The sequence below is a fragment of the Fulvia fulva genome, chromosome 3, assembly GCF_020509005.1.
Source record: "Fulvia fulva chromosome 3, complete sequence".
NCBI lineage: Eukaryota > Fungi > Ascomycota > Dothideomycetes > Mycosphaerellales > Mycosphaerellaceae > Fulvia > Fulvia fulva.
The window spans coordinates 4,066,516-4,091,526 of record NC_063014.1 but is presented as its reverse complement, the minus strand read 5'-3'; the positions used below and the strand labels follow the sequence as shown (position 1 = coordinate 4,091,526).

Sequence of the window (25,011 nt, the reverse complement as noted above, 5' to 3'; positions counted from 1 at the left end):
ACCACGATGCCATCCTCTCCATCCTCCAGCCTGACCCACCTCGAAGCAACCATCACCTCCCTGTCTTCCAACATCGCCCAGGCCGAGCGGCAACAAGAACATCAAAACATCAAGTATGCGCTGCTCGGAGCCTCCCATCTGCTTCTCCAGCAAGAAGTCGCGGACCTATATGCCAAATATCTCCGCCTCCAAGTTTCCCACCTCCTGCTCCAGGAAGATGTCAAGGACCTCCTGATCGAGAGTATCGCGAAGGAGGAGCGGTACAAGACGATTCGGGAGGGCTCGGAGAAGGTGCAGGAGAATGCGAAGAAGGTGGAGGATACCGCTAGAAAAGCCATGGCCGACCATGAGAAGCTCTTGGAGAGGCTGGAGGATGCCGAGGAGGTGGTTGCGAAGAGTGAGGGGAGGATTAGGGAGTCGGAGGAGAGGGTTGAGATGAAGGAGGCTTCTAAGCGGGTTTGAGGGGGGTTCAGAGCCGAAAGGAGGTCTTGGTTGGGTAAGTTGATGTCTCCCAGGCGGGAATGGAATCTGGGACTTGTGCTGACCTTGTCACAGCATCTGTCCCCATCGATTTGCGACGTATCTGGGAGGGGAGCTTCGGCGTGACGTTTGAAGAGACTATGCATGCATGCACAGCATGCCAGATCGTTTGCTTGCTCGCGGAGTCTGTTCGGCTGAGCAGCATCGGCGAGGTTGGCCATGCCAATGAGAACCGGTACAACGTCGTAAAGCTGTCGACTCAATGCTTTGCCATCATCCAGCTGCTCATCGCACTGCTGCAGAAGTCTACTGTCCTCTGCATCTAAGCTGAAAGAGTTCTCGCTGTCAGAGCTCTTCATGACGTTGACCGCATGTTCACGTTTGTAGAATGACAGCGATTCGTTCTTCATTATCTTCAGATCAGCCTTCAAAGTGAATATGAACCACCGCTGCCAATCCCACTGCTTCAGCATGTCTTCGCCAGATTTTGCGCCTTCCAAGACGGCCGAAGATGCATGGTCAGCGCTCCATGACATGGAGCCAAAGTTCTGCCGAGTATTATGTAAGACCAGTTGAGACCATAATCGTTGATGCGACGTTCTCGCCTGGCGTTGAAGAGTTCCGGTAACGAGGTCCAGTGGTTCAAAATCGAGTGTCAGGGCTTCATCCGAAGATGAACTCATCAGTTATCCTGACTTCAAATCATGCTTCACGGAGTTTGCAGCGATTCGCCGGAATGCATCTAGCTGCGTCTCTGCCGGAGACGGTGCCTTCCACATCGGTAGATTTGGTTCCAGTGGTGTGGGCCGAGGACGCAGACTGCTTTGTAGCCAGGCTCTCAGTCGGCAGTCCTCGGGTCGGTTGGCCTCTTCGAAGTCGAGACGGATGGCTTCGCTCACTAAGAAGAGATCTATGGTCTGGTCGGTATCATTAGATCAGGTCATCCGATGTAAGCTTCACATACGGTGCTTGTTGTCGGCTGTCTTGATACAGGATATTGTCGACGACTTTCCAGTAGCGTAAACGGGACTATCCCATCTGTCCACGGTCGTACATGGTACAAGGCACATGTGCCATTCTGATTCATCCGCACAAACATCATTCCAGAAGGCTGCTGGGGTGTGCGTTGTGGTTTCGCTTACCGCCCAGCCCATCGCCAGATTGCGTGCGAAGAAGTCTGGTGCGATCACGAACCTCGAAGCCAGAGCATAGATTTCACCAGGTGTCAGAGGTCCTTCTTGGAAGTAATGGGTTGTTGGTCCATCCCTTTTTGCATAGCGAAATTTACCCCTATGCCTTGGAGCATCGGCCTTGATGCATCCTAGCCCGTCATCACCAACGACCAACAAAGGCTCACCGTCTTGATGGAACTCTATAGGAACTCTGTTTCTCCAGGAACTGAGGAAGACATCGTACTTGTCGTGAAGCCAGCTCGGCAGTGCTTCTCGAATTTGTGCAAGGTACTCCTCCAGGGACACAGGCAAGAGTTCAAACTGCTCATCGAAAGGCTCAGGGGCACAAGGTCCGAAGTCGCCATGTAGGCCTTGCTCTCTGAGAAAGTAATCATTGCTCTGGTGAGAATCGTAGTTCAACCAGGCAACTCTCAAGGACTTCATATAGCTCGTCTTGTTTGCAGGAGCATTGCTGACCCACGTCTTGTTCGGAACAAACCTCAGCCACTCTCAGACACCCTTTGACTTAGTCGACCACTGCAGCCGTTGTTAGCAACATCCGAAAGAGCTAGAAACTTGGATGGCCGCCGACACATTCGACTCGCGTGGAGGGCTCATGCTCAAGTATCCTCCATCCCAGAAATCCCAGCATAGACTCTGACCAAGAGCTTCGCTCGACAAAGTCGCCATGCTCGCCAAAGTCCAAAGCTCCAACAAAAGTATTGATACCTGTGAGCCTCACGGCATCACCACAAAACCACAACGTCGCTTGCTCATTCGCGCATCTATACACAAACCGGACATCTATACACCTCCCTCCTCAACGGCCTGCCCTCCCTAAACTCCTCATCGAGACAAACCCGATGGAACACATGCCTACACGCAAACACCACCAGCGCAAGCTTCTTAGCCTCCTCACTTCCACCCTCCCTCTCTATCGTAGGTGTAGCCGGCGCCTTAGCTTTTCCCCTCGATAGTCGTCTCGCCTGCTCCCCTCCACCACGTTCCAGCATCTTCCTCGCTTTGTCCGCCTCACGTTCTTGCTCCCGAGCGACCCACTCGTCCCAGACAATCTCCCCTATCCCTGGCCCCCAAGCACGTCGTTTGCAGCGTTCGCAAACCTGGGTTCGGGGTCGCCAGCCGCGTTGGCGAAGGGTGTTGGCTTCTTGGATCTCGGTGAAGACGTCTGAGCCAAGGAGTTCGTTGGCTAGGCTGAGGACTCCGCTCTCGAAAGTGTAGGCTGAGAAGATGTCTTGAAGGACTGCGCGAAGATCTGCTAGGGATGGAGCGCTTGAGGCAGCGCGGGAGAGGAAAGCTCGAAGGACTCGTAGGAAGCTAAGGTGATCAGCGCGCTGTTTGGGTTTGTTTGGTGCGTCTTCGTTCTCTTTGAGCTTGACGCTGGGGATGGCGGTGGTGGCCATGAGGGCTGTGAAGGCTTGTTGGACATTGGCTCGAAGAGACGACGCGAGCTTGCTCGGATCGAAAGGATCTCCTGCTTGGTCGCTTGGATGTTCCTCGAAGTGGTTTAGAGCTTCCATGACGCTCTGTGTCACCTTAACCACGATATCGACTAGATTAAGCCACAGGTATTCGTCCAGATCAAGGTCGTTTTCGTCTATGTCCCAGACCATATTACTCCGAGGTCGTGGTTTCCGGGTGACGACAGCACTCTGGCTTTGGCACAGCCAGATACCCACTGTAGTATACTTCTCTAGGTCTTCAACCAGATCATCCGACGTTTCTTCCGAGGCAGTGACTTCGGGCAATGCCGCAGCGTCGATTAGACTCGTTAAAGCAAGTTGAAGACTTTGCATATGCGATACGAGCCGGTCCATTGCATCGCGAGCCAGGCCATCTCGTGCAAGTAGAGCGACTGCCGCATCGATGACACCGCTGTTTTCCATAGCTGGAAGCACCCTCTCAAGTCGTAGGTCGCTCGAAGGCAAGACTTTGATATAGTCTGCAACATGTGTAGGATCGTGCCGGCACATGAGCTGTACATACTGCTCTGTGAAGTCCTTTTGGCTCTCCTGCGTCAGCGGAGAGACACTAAGCTGCTGCGCACGCAGTGATGATGGCTCAAGCAGGGCTCTGAGGAATATGAACTGCTGGTGCGAGTCCTCTAGTGCATCAACGCTCGATTGCAACAGATCCGGCGCTGAGATCGCCAGCGTACGAGCAGTGAGCACGATGTCGATAGCCGCAAGATCGTACACATGATGATCAATGACTTGCTTGATGGATTGAGTCTGTTTGTTGCTCAGTCCCGTACTATCGCGCAGACACAACTTTATAAGATCAAACACAGCATCTTTGTCATCGGGATCCTCGAAGTAAGTGTCGAGAAGCTCAGTGTAGAGTCGCTCGCTTCGGTAGACCGATTTCAGGACCCGAAAGAACCGTGCTTTCCTCAATGCTTCGATCAAAGTGGTAACGCTTGAAGGGTGGTATGCTGAGAGCAAGTACTCCACGCTGAGTTGGCAATCATCCCGGAGAGACTCAAGTGGCGGATGACACAGCCGCTGCAATACGCTGTTGAGCAGAGTTCCCGACAAGATCAGCTGCCCCGGGTATTTTGACAGACTTCGCGCGATGAACATGTCGAGATAGACAACTTGTTCAGGCTCGAATTCGCCTTGCCGCATTACTATCAGCAAGATTTCGATAATCTGCTGTCGACTTATCCTATACCCTTGTCGCGCGGTGAGTCCATTCGTGAGTGACGTGCCATTGGTGCCGCTATCGTCTTCGGCCTCGTTGAGAAAAGGATCTTCGAACGCCTCATTGAGCATGCTCATGAAGCTGCCTACGTCGAATTGGAGCAATAAGCTCAGGTAAGGGTAGGCCGGCTCGTCGTTGGACTGGGACGTTGTGCGGAAGGTTTTCTTGCTTGCCTGTGGCCACGCCACTGGCGTGCCTGCGAAGAGGTAACCATACAAGTCTGTCTTCGCTTGCGATCCTTCCTCGTCGTCCATTATGTCGCCGCTCGGGTATTGCCTGCTTGTAAGAGAGTAGGCGAGATACGGAAACGTCTTCGCAGCTGAATCGTAGAACAGGTTTTCCGTGATGTCTTCATCTTCGTCGCCCTCGAGAAGCATCTTGACGAGCGTCAACAGGTCGATTAGCGGCGTGACATAATCTTGCAGAGCCTGTGTCCAGATGTATATGAGAGCATCGTACAAAGTGTGCTGCCTGCAAAGCATGGTGACTTGATCCAGGTCAAAGGAATGAGGATCAAGCCGACACAGCAGCTCCTCCAATCGAGACCCTTGCGCTTCGCCGATGAAGTGCGAGACAACGGCCTTGACTACCTCCGGCGGCAGCATGTTCACTTCTCCATCAAGGACATAGGGCTCGAGAGTAATGACGAACACAGAGCCTTCGTCTGCTTCCTCGAAGTACTCAAAGACATCGGCGAAAAGATAGTCCGTCTCTTCCATCATGACACACGCCTCGAAGCACACTTCTGCAAGCTCTCGCAGCCTTGTCGATCTTTCACTGTCCTGCTGTGCGAAAGTGTAGTTCAGCGATGCCGAGATCATGGCTAGCAGACGTTCTTCCACCAGCTCATGCCTAGCACCATCCGTGGCAGGTAGACCTATGGTCAAGTTGTTGGCACTTCCTGAATAGTATTCCGTTGCAAGGCGGATCGCAGCGATGTGGTCTCCAGCTTCCATCAATGCCATGAGCCTATCAGCCCAGTTTGAGAGGATGCCCACAGTCAGATCGTTGAATCCCAGTAAGAAGGTCCGACCCTTGTACACCTTGTAGCTCATGTAGAATGCATCAGCGACGACTCCATGTAGCGAAGGGTCATCGGTGTTGAGCTGCTCCACGACTGCGTGTAACTGCTGCGAGATCAGATCCTGATGATAGATGTGCTTGTGCAACAGATCGATTGTATCAGTCACCTGCAGCGACACATCTTCTACGATGAGCAATCTTTGACTAATTGTGAGCACACCTAGTACAGAACGGCCCAGCCATTGTACTGCAACTATGGCCTCGTCTGCTCGCCAACGACTGCGTGGGGCGAACTCCAAAGAAGGCTGCTTTTGCGGATCGGCGTTTTCGATGACCTTGACGTCTAGCACTGTAAGCACATTCGACCAGCAGTAGACAAGCTTGGTGTCAGAATTGCCCTTCTCAGCGTCCGCACTTGAGCTCTTCAGCTTGACAGCTGGAAACCAGGCGAGGCAACCGCTGAGCGTACTGTGTGGAGTGAGCTCCTTTGGTCGTGGAGCTTTGTGTTGCGTCTGGGCGATGGGTGTGGTAGAAACTATCACAAGGAGGTACGGTGTGAGCAGTGCTGTGAGACCCATGCCATCTGTGGCTTGCTCCACATTACCAAGTGGCAGTGGTGAGAACGCAAGCACTGAACTCGGCTTCTTGCTGGGCTGAACCTGAGGTTCAGCAGAGGGATATCTGCCCAGCAACCGTGTAGTCTTGATGGACCTTGTGACTGCACCAAGACCGCGTGTAGCCAGATGTGAGAATGCCATACCGGCTGCATCTGCAGAAACGAGCGCCGTGTGTCGAGTCCCGAGAAAGCCGATATGTAGGATCGCGCAGTTCTCCAAGTGGCCGTCCGGATGTTGTGCCTGCTGTAGAACATTTCGGTCCAGGGGTGGGATCATTAGGAATGGGCGAGCTGGGCGATTGATCTCCCAGGTCAGTATGAAGCCATTAGCATGACCCGTTGCTATCGTGGAGTAGTCCGCAGATATGGCTATGGCGGTCACCGAGCCACATTCCGTAGCCTTCGTGCCTTGACCGATAATGATCTTTAGGGTTTCATGGTAGTCAAATCCCAGGACCAGGCCTTTCGATGTGCCAATCGCTATCAAGGCAGAGACAGCCACACATGTTGGTCGACCGAAACTTCGCTTTCCAGATTCCGAAAACGCCTGACCTGTGACTTTACGCAACTTCCTCCACCGCACTACTTCCCATGGAGCTTGCGGGGTGTCGGTCGCTGAGCCACCGTCCTGTGAGGAAACGCCAGATAGCTGCGAAGAGATGGAGATGTGTCTGGACTGTGGGCTAAGAAAGCCCGGTGATTGGGCTCTGGGTGAGCCGGCGGGCGATGCTGACAGACGTGTCTCGAATCTACGCTCAAATGGCTGCAGTGCCCCAGATGGCGTTCTTGACACTGTCTTCCGCGGTCCTGACGACATGATCCGGCCGGGGGAGGATGCCAAAGAGCCTCGCTGAGACAGTGTGTCGTCGGGTATCGAGCCCGAGTCCGGCCAACTGGCCAGAGGGCTCACTGGAGTTGGCGTGGATGGACCCACATCCAGGTCGATTTCTGGGCTCACACTACCCGTAGCTTGTCCCTCTTCTCTGCTGAGTTGTGGGAAGTCCTGATCATCTATGTCCTCTGATATGGAACTGCTGTTGCCATTGCCTCCAGCCTCGGGGAGAAGCTCCTCTTCAGCCGGATCTCCTGCACCACCCTCTGCGGCATCCTCACAGTCTCCATAGTCTGCGTCTTCTTCCGCTCTTTCGTCCTCGATCCGCGCCTCCGATGTTCGCGCCAGTTCATCCGTCTCCATATCCACATTGTTACCGCCTTCGTGGCCATCTCCGGGAGAGGAGCTCATCTGTCTCTCGTAGACACACACATCGCTCTACCTTTACTGAGTCTCTGGTTCAATGCGTCAAGCTTCGACTGCGTTCTGGTGGCCAAGTTGTGAAGCAGCAGGATTCGAGGGCTTCAGGCAGCGGGATATGGGGATGGAGGTCGAACGACGACTGTTGTGTTTGCTCCGCCTTGTGAGCAATGGTCGTGAGAGAGTCGTAAAGGTCGTGACGTCGTGCTGTACTGTCTGTCCTTGCGTGCACATCGAGGGTGGTTGATGTTCCACCTTTGAATGCGTGCCGCGAAGCCGCGTGCTTCTGCTTCGTCACTTGGTCAAGCTCCACCTCAACGTCGAGATGAATCATATCACCACGTCCGAACATCACCAACATGTCGGCCATAGGAGCGGACCTTCCGCCACACCTCCTCGCCAAGCGCAAACGGCAGCAAGAGGAAGAGGAACAGAATGCATCTACCACAACCTCCGGCGCAAAGCGATCGGCGAGTCCAGACGAGCCAGAAAAGCGACGGCGAGTAGTGGGACCTGCAATGCCTCCTGCACCCATAGACGAAAGACCCGAACAGCCACCAAATGCCCACGACAACGATAGCAGTGACGACGACGACGGTTTCGGCCCATCATTACCTACTGGCGGTGCTACCACGCAAGCACACGAAGATGAAGAAGATGGCACGCAGGCTGGAGGCACAACAGGGCCACAATCAGAGGAGAAGCTGAAGAGAGACGACTGGATGATGATGCCGCCCAAGCAGGATGATCTTGCTGCTCGCCTAGACCCTACCAAGCAGCGGCCCACCAAGTTCAACACCGGCAAAGGCGCAAGAGGGCCAAACAACATGGACGGCGACAGCTCAACGTGGCATGAGACCCCAGAGCAGAAGCAGAAACGCCTACAAGACGAGATGATGGGCATCTCCAAGCCCAATCCTATACCCAACACAGCCTCCGGCAAGACCTCGAAAGTCGCAAAGGAAGACACCACGAATCGCAAAGTCAAGGAGCAACTGGTAAGACTTCATCTCCCACGATCTGTACTCAGCCTTACTTGGCGCATTCGTCTACTAACTTCATGGCACAGGAGACAACGGCTCGTGGCCCCTCCCTTCTCGAACAGCACCAGAAGAGCAAAGGCGCCGAAGCTGAAGACGACCCGAGCAAACGGGCCTTTGACCGTGAGAAGGACATGGCCAGCTCGAGTCGCATATCTTCTACCCAGAAAAGACAGATGCTCAACAAAGCCTCTGACTTCTCTGGAAAATTCTCGGGAGGTTCGTACCTGTAACGAGGAAGTAGCCTGTAGATGCCGTGCCGCTGAAGCATATTCGATGCCGGTATGGACATGTTCCATCCGCATAACGTCGATAACCATCACTCGCAGAATGTATGATGTATCTGCTTCAACGGCCGCGTTTCCCTCGGCACGTCTTGCAGCATCAGGCATCAATTCATGCCGGTAGATACATTGTACCGCTCGCTCGCTCGCCTTCCGGACACGCTTCCGTGCAACACATCTCCTGCCCGTATCCGTACCCGTCTGGCGGAGCATGTCTGGCAAGGGATGGCATGCATGGAAAAACCTAGAAGGATGTTTGTGCAGAAGTACAGTATCACGTGACATGCACATGCTGCCCTGCGAGTCTGCCCAAGATCGTCTTACGCCACAGAGTGCGTGGCGCTGCTCGCCAACAAGCCAATGCTGTCAAACGATTCAACACAGTGGCCAAAAGTCTGTTGCGAAAGAGGGCTGGATGAAGGTTCGGACGACGGGTGGCTTTGTCGGAGAGTGGAGGCAGGCTTCACCTCGAAATCGTGCATTTGCTGGTGGAGCTAGATCTTGTGACTCCATGCAATGCTATGTCATGGCGAACATGCCCATAATGTTATTCTCAGGACTGACAGCAAGAGTCTCGACTTCTATATTACGGTTGTGTATGAAATTTGTACTCGAACAGCCAAAGGCTACAGATGGCAAATGCTGAGCGTCTCGTGATGTTTCGAAGACGCTCCGCACCGACGCTAGGAGACGATGTGAAACACTCCTGTCCCGCCCGCCATGCATGAAGCCTCAGAAAGCATCGCCCTCACTTCCAACCTTAGTTTGCACCACCCCGTGGCATTCGCACACGTCCCTTCCCACAATCCTTTGTTGCAACTGTCGTACACACGGCCACCTGGCTAATCCTCACTCGCTCTCGTAATTCTACCACCCTTTCGATCTACTCGATTCACAATCCCGAGTTACGTACCGCGCCGATCACTTGGCGAAACACTGCATTGTCAGAACGCCGACAGAAAGAGGGAAATCGCCGCGACCTTGCAGTAGTGCGAAAAGTAGACGGTTACAGACGGGCTTCGACATACCACACGGTAGAACGACTGCGCCATGGCAGCGAGGCTGCTGGCACATACGCTGCTGAAGCGGCAGTCAGGAGATCAGACGTTGGGAGGGACGGGAGTGTACGATGATGTGGATGCCGACACATTCAGCAACAACGACGAGTATGATGACCACAATAGCTGGTGGTGGTCACCGGTAAGCCGAGAAACCAATACAGCCTTGCAGGAAGCTGAACCAATGCTCACACACTTGTTACTCAGACGGGCATGGCAGTGCGCTACACCGTAATAGTGCTCCTCTTCGGGGGCATCATCCTCTTCTTCCTCGGCGGCTACTACCACGCGCAACGCAGAATCCGAAAAGGCCTCCCACCCAAACCCTACCACGCATGGATGGTCCGCCGCGCTTATAGGCGGTCTCCGCAATACAACCCATACTATCAGCAGCAACAGCCATACCACTACCAACCGCAAGAAGGCTACCCAATGCAATCCTACCCACAAGCTTCAGGCGCATACGGCGCGGCTCCGCCTCCCGCTTATTACCCACATACTGCACCTCCACCAGCGTATCAGCCTCCCGAGGGCGCAAGCAAAGCCATGGCGGATCAGAATATCGGTAGGGCGGGCGTCTATAGGGCTGCAGAGGGCGGACAGGCGAGTCGTCTTGATCAGCCACTTCCGCCTCCTGGACAGATGGGACCTCTGCCGCCTGTGCCCTCGACGGCACATCAATAGACGGAAGCTTGGTGTTTTCTAGCGTGTGGAGCGTTGCAGCAGAGTGGAACGGAGACCCAATGCATAGCGTCAGGAGGACATCATTATTGTTGAAGCGACACATTCGGGTCTGAAGAGTGTCTGGAATCAGATCATGACCGGGTTTGGCAGGCGTTAATGCAGTCATGGCGTATCATCATAGTCTATCCGCACATGGCACTAGGCTGAAGGGGAAGGGGCGAGGGTCGCCAGAGCGCGGCCGCTGCGGACCTGTCCTTTCCCACGCTTTCTTCTGGAAGAGTGATGGAAGCAATGCAAATGATTGACAAGCCCTCGACGGCAACTTTAAGCTAACGTCACTTCATCATGGTACTGGTCGGAATATTGTGGCCCGTGGCCCATGTCCCATGTCGCGGATGCCAACTTTGTAAGCGAGGTGTGTGACGCAGTGCGTGCTTGTGCGTGTGCTTGCATTTATTGGGTTGAATCAAGGGGCTTTGCACGCTTTGGTGGTATTGGGACCCGCGTCAAAGTGGCCTGACAGCTTTCTTGATTTTGAGTGAGCCGACCTTTAGCAGAAAGCGGGTGGTGAGCCGGGAATCGAAATACGATGGCCTGCCTCCGCCGTTGCCGGTGCCGTACCGTGCGTCTGTGCCATTTGCATGTGCGAATGATCTGCTTGCAATGCCTCGGCTTGAGTTGTGCATCTCGCAATCCCTGGTCGGTGAGTGACATCTGTTCGTGGAGTTGGGCACGCATGTTGCATGTACCGTAGCATGATCTGCTTTGCTTGCGGGGTGTCTTTCTCCCGGACTGGAAGGTAATAACCCGATGGTGTGCTCATCGTTTAAGTGCATCGTACAGCACATGTACAATGAGAGCCGTTGGAGGTAGCGATGATTGCTGCGCTAATGCAGGAACCCACACCTCGCTCGTGTGTTAGATGAAAATTCGTCACTCGCACGAGGACAGCATGTGGTTGACCATGTTGACTAGATTGCGGTTCTCCATGGCGGCTGCGACACGTTCCTTGTCGCCAAGTTGCTTGTTGGCCTCGTCTGCCGAAGAACTGGTTCCTTCCTTGATGCGCACATCTACGCGAATCCGGGGTGGGAGGGCGTTGACTAGGCGGACTTTGACTCCCAGGCCAATGACTGTTGTCAATGAGCAGGCGGATGTTGTGGGCGTTATGAGCACGCGCACGGAGCTGATGCGGGATGTTGGCGAGGTGGGCGGGATTATGGCAATGTCTGACAGATTCACCACGCCCAAGCTGCCGAGGGAGAGCGGGTGTTCCGGGTCGGTGATGTTGGAGATGAGATCGTAGACCTCTTGCTCGTCAATTTCTTCGCGGTCCGACTCATCTTCTGAAGACGATAGGCTGTCGTTCAGAGTGTCGGAGTCTGTAAGGCTGGGATAAGCCGGTGCCAAGGTGTCGAACATGGCATGCTTCGTCAGCGTCGATGGCGTGGACCGCGTGCGGCGAGGTATGTCGTCCGGGTTGAGGATGGTCGGGTTGGCGTTGTCTTTGCCGGCGTCCATGGCGCAAGTGGGCGTTGGAGACAATGTAACGATAGTGATTTTGGTGAGATGTCTGTGTGTTGTGGGTGGGAGGGTGCAGCCCAAGGTTGTGGTTGTGGCGAGAGGCGAGAGAATCGAGATGTCAGAATCAGATGCGCCGAAGCCCTAAACGTAAAGGGAGGGGTCACGGCGATATGGATTGATTGACTGGGAGAAGACAATTTTTAATTTTTTCTGTTGCTAGCATAAGCATACGCTACCGTGTCTCGATAGCGAGGGCGCAGCAAACCTGCGGGACACTGGCGTCAATGAACGGCGCCCAACTCTTCCTTGCCGCCGCAGCGGCAGATTGACACAGAGAAGCTGCAGGTGCAGGTGCAGGTGCAGGTGCAGGTCAACGTCGTCAGGCCTGCTGCAGGTGTGCATTACCACTGCGGCCAGTGGAGCCGGGCAAATCGCTGTTCGCCTTCCGTGTGGCTAGCGGAACTTCAGTGGACACGCGTTGATCTGCAGGTCCCCCCCCCCCACAGGTCAACGTCAGGCCAAGGTCAAGGTCACGTCGAGTAGACTAGACTTTTGGCCTGCTCACCATACGCACGCACGCACACCTCGCGCTGCGGCACAGACTACAGTATACCTATCCCTCCGACGATGGCGCAACTGCTGCAAATACTACTCCTACTACTCAACCCACACCTGCACCGGACTTCGTCGCCGCGCTGAGCCAGGAGCCAGGAGCCGTCTGCAAGTCACCACGCCGGACCACTCGGCCTTCATCATCCTTTCGCCATCAAAACCCCGATGATTTCCACCACCACACTCACCACCCGGATGCGCATCAGCTAACACCTCCATATACTGCTCTTTCATCCGGATGGACCACGCTACGACTGCGCCGGCGCCGCCGCTCACTGGCCACACGAAACAGTATGTCTTCGTGGACGAGTACAACCGCCACAAACGCCTCAAAGTTATGCGCGCTTGTGACGGCTGCCGTAAGCGGAAAATCAGATGTGACGGCGCACTTCAGAATGGTCCATGGCCTTGCGGCGCGTGTGTACGTCTGAAGCTGAAGTGCGTGCCACCGACACTCGATCAAGATGATGACCAAGAGACCCCCGGCGGCCTTCCTGCCCAGACTACATTCTCTTTTCAGAATACGACATTTCCAAACACCAGTCCGGTCAACACCAAAAGCAATGGTTTTGCGCAACAGCCTCCCATGGTCCATGAATGGCCTGCTTCAGCTTCTGCGCCAGTCATGACACCCACCACAACTTCAGCGCCATCTTTACAGCATGACTTCGATCCAGCCGGCTACAGCTACAACCAACAGACATATCAGCAACAGCCGGCACAACGATTAGATCCAGCTTACGCCGACGACCCGTACTTCAACCCAACTCCTGTGCAATACCAGTCTGGTTACCCGCCAAGCCTGGCACGCACACAGACGGTGGAGTCGCGCAGCTCCAGCGGTGATCCAGAGGAGATAGATGTTGGGGTTCAGCAACTTTCCGCGCAGATGGGTGACCTGCAGATCGACATCACATCGGCCGCTCCCTACATCACAAATCAGGGACTTGCGCCAGATGCACCTGCTGTCGAGGAGGAAGCGGAAGTCGTCTTGCCACAGTCGGTGTATACCGATTCTCCCGTCCGTATACCGCCTGAGATGATGCCCGACGAGGGGAAAGCCATGGAATACTTTGGCTATTTCTTCGAGCATGTGCATCCATACGTGCCAGTACTGCATCGAGCCACATTCTACCAACAGTGGCGGACCTCGCGAGCGAGCATCTCACCACTTCTTCTGGAAGGCATCTTCGCTTGTGTGACACGATACGTGGCACCAATCTCTATGTCTCGCAGATGGCTTGCTCTAGCATCCAAGCACGAAGAGAGCTTCAAGGATGTACCACGGCTGAGCACCGTCCAGGCTATGCTCATCCTCATGAAAGCACGGGAAAGCATCTCGAAGAGAGGCTACTACTATCGCTCCTGGATGGCCATGAAGTACATGACCACCATGGGCTTCGATCTTTCGCTCCACGAACACAACGACAAGCGCATGGAGAGCTCGTGTGGTCTCGACCGGCAAGACTGCATAGTCAGGACGCGCGTATGGCAGACCCTGTTCATTCTTGAGATTCTGGTTGGAGCTCCGCAAGGCAGAACCGACTTTGCGGTAGACGCTGAAACCGTGCAGCTCAACCCACCCCTGCCAGCTAACGACATTGATGCCTACGAGCACAAAACATCTCGAAGGTCGACATTTATGGCTCAGAATGTCGCGAACATCAAGCAGTCGAACCTGTTGTGGCAGCACATGCGCCGCTACAAGAAGGACTGGGCATTAGACCCTGTGTTCACACGGCACAACGAAGACCTACCGAACTGGCTACGGGACCTTCCGGCTGATTTTCAACTGCACTATCCAGAGGATGGCAGCCCACCTGTGCTTAACGGCGATCACTTCACTGCCAACCTTCACTGCTACCATCATCTGGTAGTGATTATGCACCATCGGCCACAGCTACAGATGTTGCTTGAAAAGCGGGATCCCAGTTTCAGAGCGCAACTTGACATTTGCTTGTCGTCTGCGTCTCACATGTGTCGGATACAGGAAGCTTTACACCGGGATTTTGGGTTCCATGGACTGCACTTCATGAGTCGGGGAGTGAATTTCACAATCTACTGCGTCCTGACCTGCACGATGCTACATCTTGTGAGTGAAGACGAAACAAGAACATGGACAAACACTGATGACTGCACAGGCTGCGATCACTTCCCCAGATCCGGTAATGAACTCACAAGCTAGGCTTTATTTCACACGTCACATGCGTGTTCTCGAACACTGTCTTCCTTCTTCGACACAGGAAATGCAGGTGCAAATCAATGCCCTCCGTGAAGCTTTCAGCTCGGACACAACACAGCCTTTCGAGCTGAAACCCACGCTTGGGCTGCGCAGTCCTACTATGGGTGACCATCCGACTCCACCAAGCACGAATTCTGGCCCGACGAGTGCACCCATCATGTCTAACCAGGCTTGGTCAAGCCTTGATGCTGCATCATCAAAGACTATGACACCTGCTACCGAATACGGGCAGCCATTCGACAATGTCTCACCGTATGGCATGACTCCTCGACCAGCAATGCCACGCCACTCGAGCAGCTACGACCTATCCAGTCACGGCACGTACGCCCCTCCTCATATGCAGCCTGTCGCTTCTGCGCAACAGATGGGCTATGCGTTGGAGCCGGTGATAAGCAACGAACAGCACACACCTGTCTGGGATCCTTCTAGCATCTTCAACAATTGGAACACGGCCTTCGGTGGTGCGCAGGCGCCGTCGCAACCATCACCACCTGATCCGCGCACGATGCAACCCACCTCCGCGCCAATGATGCCCAATCAGACCTCTCCCATCAACAGCCATGCAATGTATGGTTCACAACAGCTCCCGGTCAATGCAAACTCGGTGGTTCCGGATGCACCACCTCCAATGCCCACGGTAACGCCGGTCATGTGGCAAGACGCCTTCACAAGCGCCTACGTGTCTGGCCATGGCCAAAAACGATATTTTGAGGCATCCGTCGACCATTCGGCATACAGCCAGTACCCCAACAACAAACGTCGAGGATGACTGATCACGGAAGCAAAGTCCGGATAATGCACCCCACCGAAGATATCACGAGCGGACTTGATCCGTGACCGTGACCATGAGTGCAGCACCTCGAATCATCAAGATCGACGCGGCTGTGAAACAGACCAGGACACGTTGCAAGGGCGTGCCTGATAGTGTGCCTTGTTGTGGCCCAAACTGGCCCACCTTTTGCCATCAGCTGATGCCGAGTCGCGGCTGAAAAGGGATCCCGGTATCTCGCGGCCCACAAAGTGGCCTTCACGTGTGGCCACGATGTCTTGGCTTATAACGATCCGTGTCTCAGCTCGTGTCGCTCGCTCGCGATTGAGCTCAACACCGAAGCTCGCGCGATTTGACACCATAGGTATGCCTGAGGCACTCTGTGACCTCGCCTCTGTGCCATCAAGATCCGATAACACACCAACGAGTCGGCCATTCACAAGACGATCTGCGCTGGACGCACTCGAAGCATCGGTACAGCGACGATGTTGTCTCTGCCTTACCGAATGATCTGAGTAACATTTTCACGCATGTCGGCAACGACTATGACTCCAAAACGTCAAGATGAAATGATGAACGACCTTCAGCATACTTTACCAGCATTTCTATACCTTTCTTTTCAGTCTGCGACCTTCACACGCCGGCCGGGTGTCTGTCGAATGAGTCGGCATGTTTGCCGATCATATTCTGTGTTGGGAAGCTTTAAAAGTTCTTGCGTGGAGAAACTATCTACCAGTGCTAGGGAACGGCGGGGTTGATGCGGAGGACGACCTGTCGTACTGGCGTGACCATGCAAGGCGGGTTTTGCTTCATCATTGGGGGGCGGCCGCGTGCTACCATATCGGCATCCTCGCTCTGCCGTTGGGGGAGCTGTTGTATTTGAGGCAGAATCGCCCTCTTCTTTGCCGTGTACACCTATTCATGGGTGTTTGATGCACGTCTCTCCTGTCTGCTCTCGCTTCAGCTCAAGTGGCTCCCCGTTCAAGAAGCTCAGTCTCGATGACCAGTAGCTTTAGCTAAGCCTCACCAAGCCCGCCATCAAGCGCCACCATCAAGCTCGCCCAAGATGGGCCTCTTCAAGAGAAGCAACGTCCACACCGACGACAACATAACCACCACCTCCCCTCCGTCCTCCAACCAAGACCCCGACAAAGTCGACATCACATACCAAGAAACAGCCTCCATCGCGCCCTCCACCACCAAATGGAAACTCAACAAAGCTGGCGACGGCGATGCCGCCATGGCCCTCTTCAACTCCCCCACCGACCTCCACGAACCCATCGACCCCTCCGAAGAAAAGGCCCTAGTCCGCAAGATCGACCTCATGATCCTCCCCTACCTGGCCGTCTGCTACGCCTTCTTCTACATCGACAAAACAACCCTCTCCTACGCCGCCATCTTCGGGATCCGCGAGGATCTTAACCTCGTCGGGACCGAGTATAGTTGGTTGTCGAGTATTTTCTACTTTGGGTTTCTCGCTTGGGCGTTACCTACCAATTTACTCTTGCAACAACTTCCGGTGGGGAAGTATCTGGGTAGTCAGATCTTTATGTGGGGCTTCTTCCTCATGCTGCAGGCTGTTGCGAAGAATTTCGCGACGCTGGCGGCGCTGAGGGCGTTGGCCGGTGCGGCGGAGGCGTGTGCGGATCCGGCATTTATGTTGGTGACGGCGATGTGGTATACGAGACGGCAGCAGCCTATCAGGATGGGACTGTGGTACACGGCGAATGGGGTGGGTATTGCGTTGGGTGGGTTGTTGGGCTTTGGGATTGGGAATATCAAGGGCAGCCTTCCGAGCTGGAAGTATGAGTTCTTGATCATTGGGGCGCTTTGTTCGGTCTGGGGGATTGTGATGGTGGTGTTCCTGCCTGATAGCCCTGTCACTGCGAAGGGTTTGACGCATCGCGAGAAGAGGATTGCGGTGGAACGACTACGAGAGGATCAAACCGGCATTGAGAACAAGAATTTCAAGTGGTATCAAGTCCGCGAAGCTTTCATGGACTACAAACTCTACCTCTTCTTCATCCTCGGCATGGTCTGCAACGTGCCCAACGGCGGCATCTCCAACTTCGGCACCATCATCATCAAAGGCTTCGGTTTCAGCACGCTGGTCACAACGCTCATGCAAATCCCCTACGGCGCCATCATCGCCATCTCAATCCTAGCATGCGTCTACTTAAACGACTACATGGCCCGCCACGGCCGCCAGACGCGCTGCTGGTTCATCCTAATCTTCCTCCTCCCCAACATCGCCGGTACCTTCGGCCTTCGATTCCTCGCAGCCGACAACATGGGCGGCCGCCTAACATGCTACTACCTCACCGGCCCCTACAACGCAGCCTTCTGCATGATCCTCTCCATGACGACCGCCAACACCGCCGGCCACACTAAGAAAGTCATCACCAACGGCGTCCTCTTCTTGGGCTACTGTACCGGCAACATTGTTGGTCCGTTCTTCTACCTTGAGGTGCAGCGGCCGGAGTATCCGTTGGGGATTTGGAGTATGATTGTTAGTCATTTGATTGAGTTTTGTGTTATTTTGCTGCTGAGGTTCGCGCTGGATTGGGAGAATAAGAAGAGGGATAGGATCCAGAGTCAGCAGGAGGGAGGGCTGGAGGGGAGAGATCTGGATGCTACGGCGTTTAGTGATATGACGGATCGGGATAATATGAATTTTAGGTATATCTACTAGGGGATGTAGTTGATAGCGACAGTGTGATCATGAAGGGTGAAAACAGGGTCAGGACCTCATCCATACGCTTCATCTGCACCACTCCAACCACTTCACGGTAGATTCCTGCCATCACCCTATTCAGGTCCCTGCCCACCGAAAGCCGGATCCTCAGTGTATGAGTGGTTCTGCTTCGGATCAGAATAAAAGTTGCCCGCTTCTCGATTCTCTACGATAGCTTTCTTGAACTAAGCCACGTGTCAGCGTTAATGTCACTCACATCGAAGGGGGACTCACATCGTGGTTGGCCTTGATATCCACTGCACCTACTCCGGCAGTGACCGCAGCTCCGATTGCGTTTCCCAAACCCGAGACATCAGAGCCAGCTCCAGCGCCCACGGTGGCAGTCTTGACGACGTCTGCTGCTGCGTCTCCTTTAACGGGACTGCCGTGGGTCAATTCTTGTTTCAGGGTGTCGAATTGACCCTGCTGACTGGGTCTGGACATGTTGCGAGATGTAGTATCGATATTTGGTCGATGACGTGTGGTGTCTGTGCTAGAGGATGAGGAGGATTGCAATGCGACGACGTTGCCCTGGTATGGCCAATCGAGCCAAGAAGTATTGGATGCATCAGGCCAAAGACGAGGCGGCTGTGCTGACACTGCCAGCTCAGAGCTCAGCTGAAGTGTCGGCAAATGCAGATGCTCCCATTCTTGTCCATGTGCTTCGCTCAATATGGTTGGAGCTGGAATAAGCGAGACGTTGGTACAGGCCGTGTAACATGAGCACGCAGCCTTGTTGGCCGCCACCCTGGGGCGGTCGTTCTGACAAGTAGGCAGCAGATCTTGAATCCGTCTGACAGCCTCTGCCTCTGGGACATGTATCGTGGACATCGTCGATATTCACCTCTGACTTGTTGCCTCATACCAGGTACACGAGAATCTGTCGTCAATCGCTTCCTTCATTCTGAGCTGCAGAGTACCTACAACCTCGCCTGCCCCTTACTCAAGCTCTCCCACTCCCCCTTCGTAAAAACCTCATACGCATCCGTCTCGGGCCTCCACCAATAAAACTCATCCTCCCCACCCTCCTTCTCCAACGTGCCCACCTTCTCTGGATCAACACCTTCCTGCCGTAAACCAACTTTGTTCTGTTTATGGTTATGAATATGCGAGCTCCCCTTTACAATCCTCAAAAACACGGGCACTGCATACCGCGGCAATCTCGCGCGGCAGTACTTTAGCAGATCCGCGAAGAAGGCTGGGTTGGGAGTTGTTGTGAGATGAAGTGCGGCACAGCCTGCGCGACCTTCGTGGCCGGGCACTGTGACGCCGTAGACGTTGGCTTCTGCGATGCCGGGGTAGTGGCCTAGAACTTCGCCGACTTCTGCTGTTGAGACGTTCTCGGATTTCCAGCGGAAGGTGTCGCCGAGGCGGTCCATGAAGTACCAATGGCCGTCTGGGGATCTTCGCAAGGCGTCACCGCTGCGGTAGTAGAGGTCACCTTTGACGAAGACGTCGTGGGCGAAGCGCTTGTTCGTTGCCTCGGGGTTGCGCCAGTAACCGCCGAACTCTGCTTTACTCTGGACTTTGACGAGCATTTCGCCGCCTTCTTCGTAGGGAGTGCGTTTGGCGAAGCCGGTCTTGGGGTCTCGCCAGATGTCGCCGGTGTCGACGTCGATTGCTACTGGGACGTATGTTTTGTTGGTGATGGCGCGGAGGAGGAGACCGTGGTGTCCGACACATGCGTTTGTGTATGGGCCGGTGGCGTAGTTGAGGAGTTGGAATACGCCTTCACTGGAGTTGAAGAATCTGCGCATCAAAGTCAGTATGTGTTTGTGACCATTCACGCTGAATCGGACACTCACTCTGCAACTTCGGGTATATTGAATCGTTCTTGAAGCTTGTGCCAGACGTCAGGTCTGAGGCCATTGCCGTATGCAACACGCAGGATGTGATCCCGCTCGAGAGGCTGCTTTGGTGCAGCGAGTAGATATCGGGCAGTCTCGCCAACATAGATGAACATGGTTGATCTGCTGTCATGGATGTCCTGCCAGAAGTTCCTGACGGAGAAGCGTGGTGCGATAGCAACACCGATCCCACCAAGCAGGGCGATCGATGTTGTGATGAGACCTGTTCCGTGGTAAAGTGGCATGGGACTGTACCAGCAGTCTCTGCCTGGCTTTGCGCCGAAAACTGGCTCGAAGTGGCTTCCGAGATGCCATGTTCGCTGGACAGTGAACGGACACCCTTTGGGCAGTCCTGTGGTTCCAGAAGTGTAGATCAGAGCATAAGGCCACTCGCCTTTCATGCCCGACCGCAGCCTGTCTTCGGGAACGGTGGTGGGCATGGACTTGACTGTGCGTTTGAGATCGTTGTTCAGTGTGACAATCTTGGCTCCAGCATTCTCGATGTCTTGACGTTTGGCTTCGATCCTTTGCTGACAACCAGCGTCCTCGTCAACGATCAAGAACTTGCTCTCGGCAACAGCCAGGCAGTGCATCAATGCCTTGTCTTCAAGATTGTAGTTGAACAAGGCCGGACCAGCTCCAATGCTCAAGGTCGCGAAGAAGACCATCAAGAACTCGGCACTGTTGGTCAAGTACATGGCGACAAGGTCGCCTGGCCGGATGCCCTGGTCCAGCATCCACTGAGCATACCGGACAGTCTCGTCATGAAACTGTTGGAAAGTCCATTCTCCATGCCTAGTCCAGACAGCACGGTTCTTTGGGTTCTTTGCGCATGCCTCGGCGAGGAGGTACCATGGCGAGACCTTGTCGTCCTTCAGCGCTTTCTCGTACACTTTTTCGGCCTTTTTCCGCTTGAGTATGGTTGTTGCATCTCGTCGTAGTTGGTATTTCCCATCCAGATATGCTGCGGCGGCCAAGCCACCAGCAGCGACAGCTGTTCATTGATGATCAGCGGTTGATCTTCTCGGAGGAGGCGAACCATGACGATGTTCTTACCCAAAGCCATGCTTTCAGCACTAATTAGCGCGAAATGAGGTGAAGTATATTGGATGTGTCTTCTTGTGGAGGAAGGGGCAACGACTAGCTGGCTGGAGGAGATACAGATCATACAGTACTTCCAAGGTATGGTGAAGAGCACTTTCTCGGGTGCACTCTGTCCTTCAGGAAATCAGAACACGTTCATCCTACAGCAGTAATGTGGGCACGATGTCTCTGCCTCGGTCCTCGGTGTGCGGCAAGAACAACTCCGAAGCAGAGCCGGCCATGTCGTACACTCGTACTGCACAAACGTCTGCGAGTCGTCTGCAAAGACATGGATAATGTTCTGCATTTCTCATGGCAACGCCGTGGCCCGTGGTGGTGGGTGGAACGTTCAAAGACAGCCTCGACACTACAGACCACGCTCCTTATAACCACATTCCGGTTCCCTCCTGCCAATCGCTCCTGCAAAGTGCACTTCCTCTCCACTGTCGCGACAGCCGCCTTGCTATTAGCAAGCTTCACCGTAGCCTCACCATTACCGGAAGACTTTCCGGGGAGACGGGCTTACAACAAGGGACGGGCAGTACGTAAAGTTCCTGTGCATTCTCGCACTGTGCGATGGAAGCCAACGGGTTGGAGGTGCACCTTATACGACCGATGCCAACGGGGACGATAATTCTGGAAGTACACATTAGATCGCCCTGAAGCGGGATCATACTCTGCTACGGAGTATCGTCAACATTCGACATGAATGGAAAGTCGATAGATATCAGGTGTGAAGCATTAGACTGGCCGAATTGACTTCCACCGCGCAAGTGTCAGGAGTGCACCCTACGTGCGACCTCACGTCTGGCCCACTTCACCGCCTAGATCCCTTTGTATCGGAAATGCCAAAGAGAGCGCCGGACCACGATACCTACCGTGAGGGGCATCACATATGGACAGGGATGAAAGTCGATGGTAGATATACGATACACGGTTTGACTCCGCTTCATACCTCCGAATCACTTTAAGACATGCTCAGTCTAGAACCCTGTTCATCTGCATTGCACATGCACCACGGCGCAACCCCTTGTCTCCAACTTAACAAGAAATAAAAGTCCTAGCAAGCAGCAAAGGTCAGCCAAACACAACAGCAACATGCAGAACGGCGACTCACCTCAAACCCGACCCACACCCGGAATCAAACTCCTCAACGAAGACACGCCGCCCCCAACGTCTTGACCTCCACATCGATCTTCCTCCCGATTTCTTCCACCACTGTCTTCATCTCCAGCAGCTGCTTAAGCGTATCTCGAACACTCCAGCGCACGCGCTCCTGCTCCTCCTCAAACTCGGCTTCGGTCTGCTCCAGTCCACGTTGAAGGAGGAGAACTCGCTGCTTGAGGTGTTGGTTCTCTTCAGTAACTTCTGCCGCGCGGGTCTGGAGGTGGGCGACGTCCTCGCGGAGTCGGTCGTTCTCGATTTCGAGGGCTTCGATTTCGTATGTGCGGGAGAACATTGCAGGAGGTGGGATGTTTGGCTTGTTGATGTGGGGTGTGTGGAACTTGGAGAGATGAGGCTGTGGATGATGCTTGAGATTGGATGGAAGGTTGGAGAGCTGGGCTGGCGGATGGTGTCTTTTTATGAGGCGTGGGAGATGGGGGAAGAGTTGTGTCTTGCTTTAGGAAGTCTATGTATCAATGCTGGTTCAGCCGATTCTGCTGATGGAAGCGGTTCCAGACACTGAGCCGCAACGAAAGCCACCAATGTCGATGTGGCATGTTAGGAGAGACGCTAGAAGTGCCAACATCTCGCACCACACACTCTCCACAATGATAACGTCTCACACCTGACACGCCAGAATATGAGACTCAAAGAAGACACAATCGAAGAGGCGCAGACCCACAACATCACGCCAGGCCTGAAGCCCAAGGACACTTCATCGCCTTCTTCACAACGAGATCGAACCTACAAGACCCGTCAGTCCTCCTTATTCCATGCACCACAGCACTGTCTTCGGATGTCTCACCTCTCACGGTAAGTTCGGGAACTTCTTCAGAAACCCATTCTCCTCCCTCAACTTGCGTACTTCATCGAGCAGCTCAGTCTGCCTCTCTTCAGAAGCTGCCATGGCTCCCTTGAGCTGATAGTACTCTTGCTCAAGCACCTTGTACTCGTTTTGAAGCTTATCGTATCCTTTCCTCAGTCCGTTCTTTTGCTCGTTGAGGCTAAGGACTGCTTGGTGGAGCCGCATTGCAAGGTCTTTGGAATTGGCGGCGATGTCTTGGGTCTTGGTGCTGGAGGTATTGGAGATGGAGGCGCAGGTTCCAAATCAATATCAGATGTTAGCTACTTCCCTGAGAGCACTACATAGGCAAGAGTGAGTCAGTCGTAAGTGGTGAATCGGACGGGGACGACTGGTGCTTGTCATATCGTGTTGTTTGATGGTGCATACGACGGAGGCGGTGGTCGGAGGTCTGGCAAAACAGAGTTCAGCTCTCAGCCTCTCACGAGTCACCAGACACGGAGTCACCACCGTGCCCGTGCCACCGATCAGCAGGGGGTGGTCTAGCCTCCTTCAGACAACGCGCCACGCCTCTGTTATCGACGCGACAGCTTCCTCTTTCCTTCATCAACCCGAGTGGTGCTGCGGGAAGCCTTCTATCTACAACTCATATACATCATGTCGAAACGAAAGGCCGAAGATGTGTGCAGCCCTGCAAGATCGAAGCAGAGCTGTTTCCAGGCCCCCAAATGGGTGCATGATGGACAACATCGAACACTCCACATGATCTCCTCTCCCGTCCGCATGAGCACGGCGTCTTACGAGGGCGACATCAACATGGACTTCCAGCAGCAATCATCCCACAGACACCGACGAAACGGCAGCAGGCACGGCCAGCAGGACATCGACATGGACTGCTCGTATGCTCAAACAGCCTGGATCGAGTACCTCGATGCGACGCGGACACAGGAGCTTCCGGACGTCAGTCGTGAGCAGTTCAATCAGGTCGTTGCCCAGAACGAGGCGCTTGAAGCGACAGTCGATTCCTTGACACAAGATCTGACAAGAGCGAAGTCCAGAATCAGCGAGCTCCTCGAAGCACAACGTCTCCAGCAATATGTCTATCAGAACTGTGCAATCGAGGTATCCCACATGCCACGACCGGGATTCCAGCAGCCTCTGTACTTTGCACCACATCAGTCCGTACCGGCACCACGAGTGTCATGATGCAGTCAACCATGAGACGACGGGGGCACGTCATGGCCTTGTTTTATTCGACAGGAGCTGTGAAATTGGGGATCTCGATTAGAAAGTACAGGGCATTGGTTGCAAGGTGTGAAAAACTATGTCATTTCAAAGTAGTGCCTTATTAGCTCTTATATAGAGTAAGTTGATTGCCCTGAATCAGTTATCGCAATCTCCTCGGCTAATACTTATTAAATCCTTATACCCTATAAGTTAACGCTTATTAAATCTTATAATCTTATCTTACGCTATAAAGTTATACTATCTTTTTATATACCCCCTTAGAGTTTTAAAGTAAGGTACTTTAGGACTCTAACTTCCTTACCGAGTACCGTAAGAGCTATAGTTACTTTCCTAAGCCTACCCTTAATATCCTTAATTAGGTTCTTAATCTCCTTCTTATCACGTTAGAAGTATAGGAAGTTATTATACGGGCTTATATAGGGTGTTTCAAAAGTAGGTTATATATTATATATGTCTATCTAGAATAGACAAGTGTTGCTCTTAAAGAGGCTATAGGTGACTAATTAGTCACCTAATTCTTAGCGTACGTAGCCTTCAGTTTTAATAATAGGATGTTACCTATATATACGCTCGGATCGCGACATACCCTCTTAGCTCGTACGCTAGAGTAAATGAGCTGATTTCTATATAATCGCGTGCACCCTATTATAACTACC

At 53.8% G+C, this 25,011-nt stretch overlaps 12 protein-coding genes across 12 annotated transcripts; 6 read left to right on the top strand and 6 right to left on the bottom strand.

Annotated features, from left to right (window-relative positions):
* Positions 1 to 6: 6 nt before the first annotated feature.
* CLAFUR5_08372 (uncharacterized protein) lies at positions 7 to 462 on the top strand (the record flags this gene model as incomplete). The annotated part of the gene is made up of 1 exon (XM_047907520.1): positions 7 to 462. One exon carries the CDS (start codon positions 7 to 9, stop codon positions 460 to 462), a length of 456 nt encoding a protein of 151 aa, XP_047759206.1.
* Positions 463 to 1,166: 704 nt separating this feature from the next.
* CLAFUR5_08371 (Vacuolar protein sorting-associated protein 8) lies at positions 1,167 to 7,255 on the bottom strand (the record flags this gene model as incomplete). Its single annotated transcript, XM_047907519.1, has 3 exons — positions 1,167 to 1,390; positions 1,445 to 2,051; positions 2,450 to 7,255. 3 exons carry the CDS (start codon positions 7,253 to 7,255, stop codon positions 1,167 to 1,169), a joined length of 5,637 nt encoding a protein of 1,878 aa, XP_047759205.1.
* Positions 7,256 to 7,623: 368 nt separating this feature from the next.
* CLAFUR5_08370 (uncharacterized protein) lies at positions 7,624 to 8,537 on the top strand (the record flags this gene model as incomplete). The annotated part of the gene is made up of 2 exons (XM_047907518.1): positions 7,624 to 8,262; positions 8,334 to 8,537. The coding sequence occupies 2 exons, from the start codon at positions 7,624 to 7,626 to the stop codon at positions 8,535 to 8,537; spliced, it is 843 nt and encodes a 280-aa protein (XP_047759204.1).
* Positions 8,538 to 9,638: 1,101 nt separating this feature from the next.
* Positions 9,639 to 10,330, top strand: CLAFUR5_08369 (uncharacterized protein; the record flags this gene model as incomplete). The annotated part of the gene is made up of 2 exons (XM_047907517.1): positions 9,639 to 9,788; positions 9,854 to 10,330. The coding sequence occupies 2 exons, from the start codon at positions 9,639 to 9,641 to the stop codon at positions 10,328 to 10,330; spliced, it is 627 nt and encodes a 208-aa protein (XP_047759764.1).
* Positions 10,331 to 11,263: 933 nt separating this feature from the next.
* On the bottom strand, positions 11,264 to 11,851 carry CLAFUR5_08368 (MIP18 family protein; the record flags this gene model as incomplete). Its single annotated transcript, XM_047907516.1, has 1 exon — positions 11,264 to 11,851. One exon carries the CDS (start codon positions 11,849 to 11,851, stop codon positions 11,264 to 11,266), a length of 588 nt encoding a protein of 195 aa, XP_047759170.1.
* Positions 11,852 to 12,704: 853 nt separating this feature from the next.
* Positions 12,705 to 15,477, top strand: CLAFUR5_08367 (uncharacterized protein; the record flags this gene model as incomplete). Its single annotated transcript, XM_047907515.1, has 2 exons — positions 12,705 to 14,558; positions 14,608 to 15,477. The coding sequence occupies 2 exons, from the start codon at positions 12,705 to 12,707 to the stop codon at positions 15,475 to 15,477; spliced, it is 2,724 nt and encodes a 907-aa protein (XP_047759754.1).
* Positions 15,478 to 16,543: 1,066 nt separating this feature from the next.
* Positions 16,544 to 18,169, top strand: CLAFUR5_08366 (uncharacterized protein; the record flags this gene model as incomplete). The annotated part of the gene is made up of 1 exon (XM_047907514.1): positions 16,544 to 18,169. The coding sequence occupies one exon, from the start codon at positions 16,544 to 16,546 to the stop codon at positions 18,167 to 18,169; it is 1,626 nt and encodes a 541-aa protein (XP_047759755.1).
* Positions 18,170 to 18,285: 116 nt separating this feature from the next.
* Positions 18,286 to 19,042, bottom strand: CLAFUR5_08365 (uncharacterized protein; the record flags this gene model as incomplete). Its single annotated transcript, XM_047907513.1, has 2 exons — positions 18,286 to 18,396; positions 18,446 to 19,042. 2 exons carry the CDS (start codon positions 19,040 to 19,042, stop codon positions 18,286 to 18,288), a joined length of 708 nt encoding a protein of 235 aa, XP_047759756.1.
* An 89-nt stretch (positions 19,043 to 19,131) lies between these two features.
* Positions 19,132 to 21,226, bottom strand: CLAFUR5_08364 (Isopenicillin N epimerase component 1; the record flags this gene model as incomplete). Its single annotated transcript, XM_047907512.1, has 3 exons — positions 19,132 to 19,960; positions 20,017 to 21,052; positions 21,115 to 21,226. 3 exons carry the CDS (start codon positions 21,224 to 21,226, stop codon positions 19,132 to 19,134), a joined length of 1,977 nt encoding a protein of 658 aa, XP_047759757.1.
* Positions 21,227 to 22,291: 1,065 nt separating this feature from the next.
* On the bottom strand, positions 22,292 to 22,600 carry CLAFUR5_20256 (uncharacterized protein; the record flags this gene model as incomplete). The annotated part of the gene is made up of 1 exon (XM_059463092.1): positions 22,292 to 22,600. The coding sequence occupies one exon, from the start codon at positions 22,598 to 22,600 to the stop codon at positions 22,292 to 22,294; it is 309 nt and encodes a 102-aa protein (XP_059318935.1).
* Positions 22,601 to 22,991: 391 nt separating this feature from the next.
* CLAFUR5_08363 (uncharacterized protein) lies at positions 22,992 to 23,335 on the bottom strand (the record flags this gene model as incomplete). The annotated part of the gene is made up of 2 exons (XM_047907511.1): positions 22,992 to 23,049; positions 23,118 to 23,335. 2 exons carry the CDS (start codon positions 23,333 to 23,335, stop codon positions 22,992 to 22,994), a joined length of 276 nt encoding a protein of 91 aa, XP_047759276.1.
* Positions 23,336 to 23,764: 429 nt separating this feature from the next.
* On the top strand, positions 23,765 to 24,313 carry CLAFUR5_08362 (uncharacterized protein; the record flags this gene model as incomplete). Its single annotated transcript, XM_047907510.1, has 1 exon — positions 23,765 to 24,313. The coding sequence occupies one exon, from the start codon at positions 23,765 to 23,767 to the stop codon at positions 24,311 to 24,313; it is 549 nt and encodes a 182-aa protein (XP_047759825.1).
* Positions 24,314 to 25,011: the final 698 nt, after the last annotated feature.